The sequence below is a fragment of the Tasmannia lanceolata genome, unplaced genomic scaffold (assembly GCF_043159265.1).
Source record: "Tasmannia lanceolata isolate RefF3 unplaced genomic scaffold, GAP_Taslan_0.1 ptg000037l, whole genome shotgun sequence".
Taxonomy (NCBI): domain Eukaryota; kingdom Viridiplantae; phylum Streptophyta; class Magnoliopsida; order Canellales; family Winteraceae; genus Tasmannia; species Tasmannia lanceolata.
In genome coordinates this window covers 19353972-19367324 of record NW_027518714.1, presented here as the reverse complement: position 1 = coordinate 19367324, position 13353 = coordinate 19353972, and the positions used below count along the sequence as shown (strand labels likewise).

Below are 13353 nucleotides of genomic sequence, written 5' to 3'. Positions count from 1 at the left end.
AGTTGAAACCAGTACGGAACCACATTTTCTACTTCGGAACCATTACAGAACTACATTTTTCACCCCGAAACCATTAGGAAACCACAGTTTCACCCCATTAGGGAACCACATTTTATACCTCGAACCCATTAGGGAACCACATTTTTCAACCGGAACCAGTACGGAACCACATTGTATAAGCCGAAACCACTACGGAACCACATTTTCTAAGGCGGAACCATTACGGAACCACATTTTTCACAACGGAACCAGTAGGGAACCACATTTTATAACCCGAAACCACTACGGAACCACATTTTCTAAGGCGGAACCATTACGGAACCACATTTTTCACCTCGAAATCATTACGGAACCACATTTTTCACAACGGAAATAGTAGGGAACCACATTTTATAACCCGAAACCACTACGGAACCACATTTTCTATGGCGGAACCATTACGGAACCACATTTTTCACCCTGAAACCAATAGGGAACCACATTTTTCACAACGGAACCAGTAGGGAACCACATTTTATAAGCCGAAACCAATACGAAATCACATTTTCTACGTCGGAACCATTACAGAACTACATTTTTCACCCCGAAACCATTAGAGAACCACAGTTTTCACCCCGGAACCACTAGGGAACCACATTTTATAAGCCGAAACCAGTACGGAACAACATTTTCTTCGTCGGAACCATTACGGAACCACATTTTTCACCCTGAAACCATTACTGAACCACCTTCTTCACCTCGGAACCCAGAAGGATGCCCATTTTATAAGCCGAAATCACTACGGAACCACATTTTCTACGTCGGAACCATTACAGACATTTTTCACCCCGAAACCATGAGGGAACCACATTTTTCACCCCGCAACCACTAGGGAACCACATTGTATAAGCCGAAACCACTACGGAACTACATTTTCTATGGCGGAACCATTACAGAACCACATTTTATACCTCGAAACCATTAGAGAACCACATTTTTCAACACGGAACCACTAGGGAACCACATTTTATAACCCGAAACCACTACGGAACCACATTTTCTACGGCGGAACCATTACGGAACCACATTTTTCACCCCGAAACCATTAGGGAACCACATTTTTCACAACGGAACCAGTAAGGAACCACATTTTATAACCCGAAACCACTACGGAACCACATTTTCTACGTCGGAACCATTACCGAACCACATTTTCTACGTCGGAACCATGATGGAACACACTGTCTCCAACTTTGTCCAAAGCGAACGTGCAGATGTTTCATTAGACACATGATGGAACACACTGTCAACTAACCATTGCCTAATATGTCCAACAACCTTTCTATTCAATTTTTGCCAATCCTTATCAGACATGCCAGTTGGCTTGGCCTTATCACCTTCAATGGGTTCATGCAAATCCTTACAAAATAGAATATCCTCCATCTTTGGTTTCCAAATCATCCAATTTGATCCAGTCAACTTTATCATAGTTCCTGAAGAACTCTCCATCTCAATCCACACAGACAACTATGCTTCCAAACAACCACGGCTTTGATACCACTTGTTGGGTTTTTTGCCAAAGAAAACCCACTTAAATTACAAAGCAAATAAATATGTGGATAAAAGAACACTAAACAATCAAGAGAGTAATCACACAAGAGAACACAAAGATTTACGTGGAAAACCCTCTAACGAAGAGGGAAAAACCACGGGGCGAAACCGACGAAATATCCACTAATCAAATAAGTAATACAACGTCTCTTTCTCAAGTTCTCACCCGAAACTTGAGACCATACAAGAAATAAGAGATATAAAAGGTTACCTCGTTGCAAACAACGAAACCCACTTTCTCACAAAAAATTACCCACTTCGATCTTCCACTCGAAGAAGCCCAAATCCTAACGAAGTCTCCGTGCAACGAGAGGATTCAACGGTGCGGTGAAAAGCTTCAAGAAGAAACGCTAAAAAAAAATGGGTTTTGATTCCGCACAAAACCTCCAAAAAGAGCACCCAAGAAAAACCCTTGTTGTCTTCTTCTTCTTCTTCTTCTCTTCCCTCTCTCTTTCTTTCTTCCTTTTAACGTTTTTGCTAAAACGTCAACACCCACCAACAGCCCCTTTTTTCCCTTTTTGGGTTTTCTCAAAAACCCTCACACACACACGGCCACACATCCCCCACCGACTCTCTCACTTTGCCTTTATAATTGGGAAACATGGGTATCCTCTTTTAATCGGATATGTGACGTGAGAGGTTTCGAGACTGTTACATTTGGTTCCAAGTGTTTCAGATCCAACCCCTCCACAAGAAAATGAAAAAAGTTGAAACTCTAACTGTATAGATTTCAAAAATACCTTCTCAGGATTGCACCACAATTTCCGACGACAAGGGGAAGAATTCCGGCGGCAAAGAGACTGATTCCGGCGACAAATATGTGCGTACCGACGAGAAATGTGATATTTCAGGCGAACGGGAGAAAGAAGAAAGAGAGAGAACGGTGAGAAAGATGGGTAAAAGCCTTGTTTTTAAAACATAAGGGTAATCTTGTCATTTCCCCTCCATGACCGTACCTGACTGCCCCTCTTTCCTTATTTTGAAATCTTTGCCCTTTATTCACAATATAACTAAAAGTATACATTTTTTTAATAATTTGCCCTAGTTTTTATAGGCTAAATAGTTCCCAAAAATATCAATATTTCGATATCCCTCACCCAATTAAAGAGATGACTAATAAAGTAATAGTGCCATTATCAAAATAAAAGAATGTGGACATTATTATAACTAAAAAATCAAGGAACAAAGAGAGAAGCTTCCATTGATTTTCTTTTACAGCAAGATATGACGATCCTAGTAGGTCCTACTTACATTGTACACAGTTAAAATTCCCAGAAGAGGACAAAGGCGAGCACAAGTGACACCGATAAGGGTCTGACCAGTGGGTTGGGGACTTAGGGTCAATAGTTAGAGAAGGAAGAACAGAGAAATGACTCGAGTAAAGATGAATTACAAAATAATGAAAATAGGAATCGTTTGATAGACTTTTTTTTACCCCTGAAATAATACTTAAAAGTTATATAAAAATTGGAGGGTATTTTCATGAGATAGCATAATAAAATCAGATTTAGAACTATAACAGCAGGTTTTGTTAGTTGCTTGCATCCATATGGGAGATAATATCGGATCCTAGGATAGTCCCTCGGACTGTGTGGGTTCTCATTAACATCACTAAGCAGCTGATACATTTAAACTGTGATCTTACCTGCAATCAACAAGAGAAAAGTAATTGACTGACACAGGATTCCTATCCAACAACAGTTGATGAACACTGAATAATCCCTTCTACTTTAGTAAACATATTCACCACATGATTTAGCAAGCAAAGATCACAAGTAGAAATGACTAGAACAAAAATTCAGGGCTTTGATGAGAGTCCTGTTTCCACCTCTTTCAGACTTTTCTGTTGTTCAAACTTGTCAATAGCTGTTTGGAGCTCATCTGTACCCCCAACTGCTCTCATGGTGTAGAAATAAACCCCAAAAACAAAACCAGTCAAGCCTCCTGCTACAATCAGGTTCTTGGTCTTGGGTGCAAGGCTGCCGAATCTTGAGACGGTAGACATCTTGAGACTACTTTAACAGGGACTTTTTGAGTTTAGAACTGTAAAAAAATACCACAAATAATCAATTTCTATGGCAATAGCTGAATAATAAAAACAAGATCAAGCAAAAAAGCATCTCTAAGTCCAAATCATGTCAAACTTCCTCTCGAACACACAGAAACTAACATTACTTCTTCCTCATTTTGCATCAAAAATCGTGTTTAGCATATGAGTAATGCTTACCTCATAGACAACTTCAGCTATTATGGAAAATAACCTACCTAATACTCATCAAGAAATGAAATCTCCATATTATCTCGTTGATTTCGATCAGAAGTCTTGCTGGACAATAATAATCATGAGGAATTACAGTTCATGCAAGGAATAAAAAAATGATTCCCAGTCTACAAAGAAAAAGGAAATTGGCAAACCTTTGGATTTGTACATGCAATATTGGATATAGATTTCATTTTTAAGATAAAGATGGGCTTAAATTTCACAAAACTTCGGTCTTGGTTACAAGAAGAGGCAGGATGCAGGACGCAGGAACTATGAAGCAGGAGATTTAAGGCACTGAGAAAAAGTAGATTTTGCTTTTTTTTAATGGTTATCAAGGTTTATGTGGAGAAGAATAGAAAAAAAAGTTTATTTGACCATTTCGGTGGCCTTGTTTTTCTTTTTTTTTTAGTGAATAAAAAATTGTCATTAAAAAAAAAAAAAAAAAAAACAAGAAGAATATACCATTAAAAAAAATAGAGAGAGAGAATAGAGAACAAAGCTAAAGTGCATTTGTGACCAACACAGATGGAAATTACATTGGAAGGAATTGTTTTTGAATAACAATTGAAAATCTAAAACATCCTAACCACTGTTCAGTACACGAAAAGAGATCTATAGATTCCTACACAAATCTACTTGGGTCCACATGGATGCACCAAAAAAAGTGGGAAAATCAAAGTAAAAGGGCACATTTTCCATTTCCTAGCATTATTTGGTTGCCATTTACTATTCACATGGCAGTCCTTGTGTGCTGTAAATTTTCCAAATGCAAGCCGTTTAGTAATGTTTGACTTTCCTCTCAAATCTGGAGAAAAAAGGAAAGTAGAGAAATGGGAATCAATGTTCTTTTCAGCCTAGATCTATATTACGTGCATCCAATCAAAACAGGCCTTTAGTACTTCAAACAGGGTTGAGCAATCTTCACGGACATAAACCACCAACACTAGTTGCAAATCTAACGTGTTCACATAATCTCCTAAAACAATTAGTAGGCCCAATGAAAGAAGAGCAAAGAATACATATCACAAAATAGGATGTGAATCTTATCCTTGAATGTCATAACCTCTTCCTGTTTCTCCAAAAGTTTTCACCTTTAACCAATCAAAGCTCCTCACACACCAAAGCCCAAGATATAACCAATCCTTTTATTTAACTCCTCCATACCCAAACAATACTCTATTTGATTGTAAGAAATCCTATCACTCTTTTGTTTACATTTTTTTTGAGAAATAACAAAACATTTATTAATGTGAAAGCCGAAGTACATCATGTGTCCCACCAATGCAAAGTTTTTACAGTGAAATCCCAAAAAACAGACCCAACAAGAGATGCTTAACCGACTCCATTTTACAGGTGATCAAGAAAGAACCTCCCATATTATTGTGTTTACATCACCAACTAACAGAAAATACAGAAATATGTGTTCAGTTGCACGGAAACTCAACAGAAACCGGTCAGACATCATGTAAAACATAAATTGTAATAGTCTTAACATGCAAAATGGAGCCCACATAGAACCTACGCTACAAATGTGTCCAAAATAAGTGGGTCCAACATATGGTTTACATGCTACAGATCAAAATAAGAAAACTGCTACAATCAAAAGAAGAAAAATGATCATGACTGTGAAACATTGTAAAGAGCCTAGTGTAGGTGTAACATGGGGAGTGCTAGGTGCAACGTACAGAGGTGTAAATGCTTCGATGATTTCATTTCCCTTTATGGGTCCATGCCTCTAGTTTCAACAAACCTGAAAGCAGTAGATGCACAACATGAATGGTTCTAGTAGTCTGCTACTCTTCCTTGAAATTCATCAGTTTTTACCATTTGTCCATGATTTCAAAGCACACGTAAGAATACTTAGAACTTGATATTAGCAGTGACTGAACGACAGCCAGTTAGTTGAACACTTCATTCAGAATGGTACCAATGCTCAGAATCATAGCGTCAAACACACAGTTCAGCTCAAGGAAAAGCTTTGCATCTGTAGCAACTTCATCATCAACTGCTTTGCAATCCCAGGTACTATTATTCCTAGGAGAGCTTGTATCTGTTTAATTTTTCTATTTGTTGAAATTATGTTGGATATGGATACAATATTATTTATATATGTGTGTTTTCATATTATTTTTGTATATGTGTTTCTATTGATTATCAGTGCCCTGTTAGTGTAACAAATAAGGGAAGAAGCATAAAAGTGGGAGGAGTTTAAGGCCATGCTTGGCTGCCATGAAATTTTTTCCATGGAATTGTAGTTTATAAAGTGGTGACAGAGGGCTGGGGAGGGTGGGAGGAAAGACTAGACAGAGGATGTGTGAAGACAGGATGAGAAAAGTCTGACAAACAAGGAAAATTAATACCCTAATCAAAATACAAATTATTTTGAGAAATGATATCTGCACAACTCTGTTTTGATAATTCCACTAACTCGGTTTGTCTTTTATTATTTATAGAGATGTTAAAGATGATTACAGTTCCCAAGAAGCTCTCAAAAGCCAATTAAAAAAGACAAGACAAGCTGGGTTTGTACAGTTATTAAAACATGGTTGTGCTGATATCATTTCCCTTTCTTCCCCCCTGATTTTTAGCCACTTCTTACCCTCTCGACAGGCAAGTGACCACAAAGTCCCTTCATCTCCCACCATCCCTGGCCCTCTCTATCACCACCTGATAAACTAATATTTCGTGGGAAAAAAATTCATGACTGCCAAACATGTCCTCAGTGTACAAACACTGCCTTGAGAAAAATCTCAAAATTGTAAAAGCTTACTGATTGAAAACTTTCTAAAGGTCATATTTCACCTTGAGCAGACATTCCTAATTACTTCTGTGAAGCATGCATTTTTTAAAAAAATTCCTAGACATTGACACAAAAGTTCCTTTCATTTTAAACTGGGAAATTTTGTATAGCTGTGCTGTATTTTAAGCAGACATGCCTTGTTACTTCTGTGAAGCATGAAAAGAATAGAGTTGTCTATTGTTCTTAGAATTAGTTGAATTAATATCTCCCTTGTCTAAATCCGAAAATGAGAACCCAAAACCCTAAATCCTAACACAGATCATCACCTCACCCTAAAATCAGTAACCTTTCAGTTTTAAAAATTCGAATCCCTAATCTGAAACCCTAAATCAGATTTCATAAAAAATCAGAAACCCTAAAATCAGAAACAGAGAGATATAGAGAAGAAGAAAAAGATATCTCTCTGATTCCCACGTCCGGATCAGAGAAATAAAATAGATATAGAGAGAAAGTGGGTAGTGGAGGAGGGGAGGTCAGAGGCGCCGGCGAGCCACTGGGAGGCGTCGGCGAGCAACGAAGACGAAGATGGAGGGATGCCTTCGTCTAGAGAAGATAGAGCTCTAACTTAGTTGAGAGGAGATGCCGAGGAATGGTAGGGAAAAACCTAGTTTCCGATAGTAAGTAGCGGAAAAGGGGAGCGCCAAAAGTCGTGGAAACCCCTTTTCCACTTATGCTTTTCTTAAATCCACGTCGGTTAATATACTTTCTGCGGAAAGCAACAAAACAACATTTTTTGTGGTTTTCGAGGGAAAAAAGCGGGGTTTCCACAGAAACCAACGGCGAAGGAAAACAAGTGAACATTGCGTACAACATTCAGTGGAGTTTATCGAAACCACTAACACAAACCCTAGGATGGTGCGTTTGTCGGCCACCAGGCAAATCGGAAGGTGCATGGCCTCTGTAAGCTCGACCTCATCATGACTTACTAATAGGGGAGTTCTTCCATGCCAGAGCCATCCCTACATGCATATGGCAGTTAGACTTTACAAGAAGTTCATTCATCATTCAAGATGGCGTCCAGGAAGGTAGAGACATACAAGAGGCATGGTTGGACGATTTCGCATCATAGGTTGGAACACACCCTCTGAACCGAACCATTCCCTCTCTTTACTTTAGCCAATGAGTCTTCCCGAACATGGTCGAAATTGATGTATGTGACTGGTGAACTTCTCCACCCTGACTCATGGATATGAAGGGTAAGCCCACTGCTTCGCTCAAAAGAACAACCCTAGTCATAAGGGCGCTAGCACGACATTGTGATAAGGGCATGACAGGAGGCTTGAATTGTTCACTTACTAATTGGACTAATAGGGCCCCTACGGATAATCTCATTTGGCAGCTTAATCCTAACTGTAAAAATTGTGTAAATTCTACATATTCAGTAGATGATCAAGAGCTTAATCCTTACTAATAGGGGAGTTGTTCCATGCCAGAGCCATCCCTAGATGCATATGGCAGTTAGACTTTACAAGAAGTTCATTCATCATTCAAGATGGAGTCCAAGAAGGCTGGGACATACAAGAGGAATGGTTGGAGGATTCCGCACAATAGGTTGGAAAACATCCTCTGAGCCGAACCATTCCCTCGATTTACTTTAGCCAATGAGTCTTCCCGAACATGGTAAATATTGATGTATGTGAATGGTGAACTTCTCCACCCTAACTCATGGGTAGGCCCACTGCTTCGCTCGACAGAAGAACCCTAGTGGTAAGGGCGCTAGCACGAGAATCCAAAGCTTGAATTGTTCAATTACTAATTGGACTAATAGGGTCCTAAGGATAATCTCATTTGGCAGCTTAATCCTAAGTCCTAACAGTAAAAATTGTGTAAATTCTGCCTATTCAGTTGATGATCAAGAGCTTAATCCTTACTAATAGGGGAGTTGTTCTATGCCAGAGCCATCTCTTCATGCATATGGCAGTTAGACTTTTCAAGAAGTTCATTCATCATTCAAGATTTCGTTCAGGAAGGCCAAGACATACAAGAGGAATGGTTGGAGGATTCCGCATCATAGGTTGGAAAAGATCCTCTGAACCGAACCAGTCCCTCTATTTACTTTAGCCAACGAATCTTCCCAATCATGGTCGAAATTGATGTATGTGAATGGTGAACTTCTCCACCGTGACTCATGGCATGAAAGGTAGGCCTGCTGCTTCGCTCAACATAAGAACCCTAGTCGTAAGGGCGTTAGCACAACATTCTGATAAGGGCCACGCAGCTTAATCCTAACTGTAAAATTGTGTAAATTCTGCCTACATAAGAACTCCTTCGCTAGAGCATTCAATGGAGTTTATCAAAACCTGCATTACTGACACAACTAACTGGCCAGTGGGTGTTTCTGGTTCTATCTCCCGTTGATCTTAGTTTCAATTCCCTTTTCTTTAGGAGGTGAGGTTCCGGTCGAAGGCTGAAGGAAGCGCTTCCAGTCATTTGTCTTTTTAAGCTGCTTCCAGATAAGAGGAAGCGCCTGAGTGCAGCTTGATGTCCAAAGAGTAGGCTGAAGGGAGATAGGCTTTAAGAGAATAAAGGAGGAACCGGCAACATTAAAGAATGGAGGCTGGACAGAAGGTAATCTATTTATAGAGAGAGAGAGAGAGAGAGAGAGAGAGAGAGAGGGGGTTGGCTGGCTTTAGGAGATAGGGGTAGAGTGGGTAAGACTGACTTTCGAGTGTTTACTCACTCCTCTCTTTCTTCTGTGTCTGTTAGCTGAGAACAAGAGTCAGCTACTTGGAAGCATTAGCTGGTTTCCAGGGAGTAGAGAGAAGGGCTTCAATTTAAATATGTACCTGACAGGGCAGGCGTGAATAGGGTGTTTAGGGAGGGGGGGCACGTGTCAACATATCAACGACTTTGTTCCTTCATGAAAGAAAGATATAATAGGATTTTTGGGCAGATCAAATGTTGGATGCTACCGGCTGCAGATTAGGGGCCGGGGAGAAGTTGAGTTTCGAGCCCAAGAGACAAATCCGTCAAAAATCTCCCCTGGGTCTCGATCACTCACAATAGACAAGGGTAAGAATTCTAAAATGATGAATTTCAATTCGTGCAACAACAAAACACCTTGATGGACAAGGCTCATTTTGACGGAAGAGGCTAAGAAAATGGTTTATTTGGTTTGTTCAACAAGGAAAGGTTGAACTACTCATTTAAGAGGTTCTCCAAAGAGGCCTTCGCAAAGAAACTCAAATATCACAAAAAGTACCCCAAAACCTTGGAACAAAACACATCAGATCTTCAAATCATTCATTTACACTGCAACTATACTTTAAAGCAAAAACATTTCCTTCCCCATTGAAGAGGGAAGTCATATGAAACATTAGTTACCAAAAAAACAGCAGGATCAGGAAGAAAGAGCTAGGGTATTTCAGTATTTCAGGGCCAAAGCATCTAGGAACTGCAGGAATTCCATGTTGAAGCTACTCTAAGTAAAAGCTTCATTCAACTCTATGTGAAACATAACTCTTACAGAGATTTTCGTTAACTACAAAATATTCCTTTTCCTTTTGTTTTCCATTTATTTCAAAACTTTCAGCTCAACTAGTTAAGATTAGTGTATTTGCTATCATTTTCAAAACAAAAAAAAAAGTTAAGATAAGTGTATCTTGTCTACAATAGCCAACAACCTCAAATAGGTAATGTTCCCTTCCTTCACCCCTATACAATACAGAACTCACTGTTAAGGCTGTACTGATGTGGGTTTTGAAAGCTCATAAAAGAAAAATAAATATAAGATCACCATAAAAATGTCTCATTTAGCTCACAATGTTCAGATTTTGCTCATGTTTTGGGATATCTGACTCAATGGAGAATTAGCCCCTTGCAGAGATGAAACAGGACTCGCAAGCATAGACATCAAAAGAATGGGGGTCAAGGAAGGAAGAATATAAGGCATGTTTGAAAAAACACATTTGTCCGAATAATAACTACAACCAGTGAATAAAGTAATAAACAAATTAAAAATAAAGAGAGAAAAAAATTCCAGGTGTGTTTTTGAGTCTGTGATTGTCAACATTTCATGGATGTGAAAGATATCCCCAACATAGTTTTAAATTTCCATACAAATTGATCCAAAATGCCCAAATGTTTCCATCCCCAACGAAATGCATACCAAAACCGAAACACATATTAAAATAAAAAACATATATGTATTACTGGTATACTATTTTTTGTAATGATATATTACTAGTATACCATAACCATATGAGTTGCATGATTATAGTTATATCAACTGCAAGTAAAATGTGGTATATGTGTTATACGCGCGCGTGTGTGTGTATTTATAAAAATTACATGTGAAATGGTGTATACTTTTCTTTTCTTTTTTGAAATGGTGTATACTTCTAGGTACTGAATTATGAAACATGTGTGACAACGCTTGTCACTATGCATTCGACGTTATTATACGATTATAGATATTCTTTTTTGCTTATGCAATGTTTTTTAGTGTGTATTTGTGCTTTTTTTTAGTGTGTATTTCCGCTTATTCTAGCACTTCCTAAAGTTTCACCTTTTTTTTTTTGAATGGTAATGTTTCATCTTAAATATCCATCAATTGCATATATTTAGAAATGTTTTCACAATTTTACAAGATTTCCACTGAAATTTCCATCCAAAACCAATATGTTTCCATTTCCATCACAACCGATGAGACAAGGTTGTAATCTTATTTGTATGTAAATAATTGTTATCGTAGTTTTATATCAATCTTCAAAGTTTACAACTAATGGCTTACGAGGCATTAATATCCCATATGCAAATAATATTAACTTAAAATAACATTATCGATAGATAAGGACGGATTTTGGTGGTATCCAAAGAGGCCATACGCTTCTCCTGATTGATTTAGGTCCTTCGGGCATAAAAATTGTCTACAAAACACAATAAGCAGAGAAATGGCCAAAACCTAGTGAGCCTTAGAAAGACTAGGGGCAACAAAATCAATCAATGCAATAACAACAAATGGCAATTAATCAAATAAACTAAACTTTTTAGGGGGGAAAAGAAAAAGAGAAAAGGAAACAACATTCATGTTTGACGATTTCAGGATTTAATTGTTTAAAAGATTAAGGCATATGTTTCAACAAATTAACTAAATTACTTGTAACTTTGCAACTGTTATCTCGAGCTTCGGCTCTTAAATTGAACAAAATAAATTCAACTGGATAACCATAAGAATCAGACCAAAAGATTTTGAACCTCGGGAGTAGGTCTTCTTACAATCTATAGCTAGAATAAGTAACAGGGAGCTGATATTCGCCCCCCTCTTAATTTTAAACATTGCCAACAAGAGAAGTTTGAAAGAAAGAGGGGTGTTAATAGCAAAACAAGAGGAGGCTCATATCAGTTTCCTAAACATATATAATCAAACCACGGAAGGAGCTAAGAATTTGCCCCAGGGAGGAAAACAAAGGTTGTTATATAATAATCAATAAATTTTTATAAAGTATAAAAACTAAAAGATGACACAAACTGTACATGTCTTCATAAAACTCAAAGTATCTTCAAATAAAAATATCTCTATAAAATACACTTAAAAATCCTCCAAAAAACTATATCTAATATATGTTCGAAACAAACAGAAAAAGGGGAAATGCAAGAAATTGAAACTTTCAGGCAATCTCACTTTAATAAAGGAACTCTTTTGAGAACATTAAAACCTACCAGAAGCTGGAAGAGGGCAGGATGAGATTGAACAATGACAATGCATTGAACAGAACAAAAGAACAATTAAAATGTTAAATGGAGATTAAAATGCATGGAAAAGAACAATTAAAATATAAAATGGAGATTTCCAAATAATTAAAATGCACAGAACAGAACATCTAACAATTAAAATGTTAAATCTTAAAGCACAATCAAAACCTTTCAGGTCAAAGAATTTCTAATCAAAAAGGGAATTCAATCTCGATCCTAAAATCTAATCTCCAGATGCACAGCTAAATGAGTTAAAATGTTAAATGGAGATTAAGTACATTTAAAACCTGTGAAGGTTTAAAAACCTAATTTGCCAGAAACTAAAGAATGCGAAAATATCGACTCAAACACACGAGTTTCATCTCTAGATTAAAACCCTAATTTCTGGAAACTGAAAAAACGAGAGACATCGAATCGAAACGCCTTAAGAAATGCATCCAAATTTCAACTTCATGGTGAATTTAAGAAGATAGAAGAGTAAGAAGAGATCAAAATACCTTAACAAAGAACCAGAAACCCTAAAACTTCAACTCTCTGGAGTCGTCTTGGAAGAAAAAAAACCCTAGAAGAACTATTTCTTTCAATTTTCGAGTTTTGCTAAAACTGAAAAGGCATTTGTCCCCTTTAGGAAGATGATTTTTTCACCCTGTAGGATTATGCGCACCACTTTAAACTTTAAGGTGAATTGTGGCAGACTTTAACGTTTTTTTATGTCAAATCCCGTTAAAGTGGGGCGCATAATCCTACAAGGGGGTGAAAAAATCATCTCCCTGATCCCTACGCTTTATCGCCAATTTGAGAAATAAAGGGGACCCACATGATCCTGGTACCAAACTCATTTAATATTACAGCCGATTAAATCAAGGGCAGTGATACCCCCCGTCCCCTGAGTCCACAACCGTACAACACTGCTCCAACCGGTCTCTCTGTCTAACATAGAACCGTTGGTGGGCCAACAATTAATTTGAAATCTTTGAACAAGGTAGGCCCACCCATATTTTTCAGA

At 37.9% G+C, this 13353-nt stretch overlaps 1 protein-coding gene across 2 annotated transcripts; it reads right to left on the bottom strand.

Moving 5' to 3' along the window:
- Positions 1-3155: 3155 nt before the first annotated feature.
- On the bottom strand, positions 3156-13030 carry LOC143861357 (cytochrome oxidase assembly protein). Of its 2 annotated transcripts, XM_077372286.1 has the most exons (3): positions 12845-13030; positions 5539-5603; positions 3156-3633 (listed from the first exon to the last, which is right to left on the bottom strand). In XM_077372286.1, exon 3 carries the CDS (start codon positions 3593-3595, stop codon positions 3389-3391), a length of 207 nt encoding a protein of 68 aa, XP_077228401.1. In that variant the 5' UTR covers positions 3596-3633; positions 5539-5603; positions 12845-13030; the 3' UTR covers positions 3156-3388. The 2 variants fall into 2 exon arrangements, with proteins under 2 accessions (XP_077228401.1, XP_077228400.1); XM_077372285.1 differs by lacking the exon at positions 5539-5603 and having other exon boundaries at positions 12845-13022.
- Between the last annotated feature and the right edge of the window lie 323 nt (positions 13031-13353).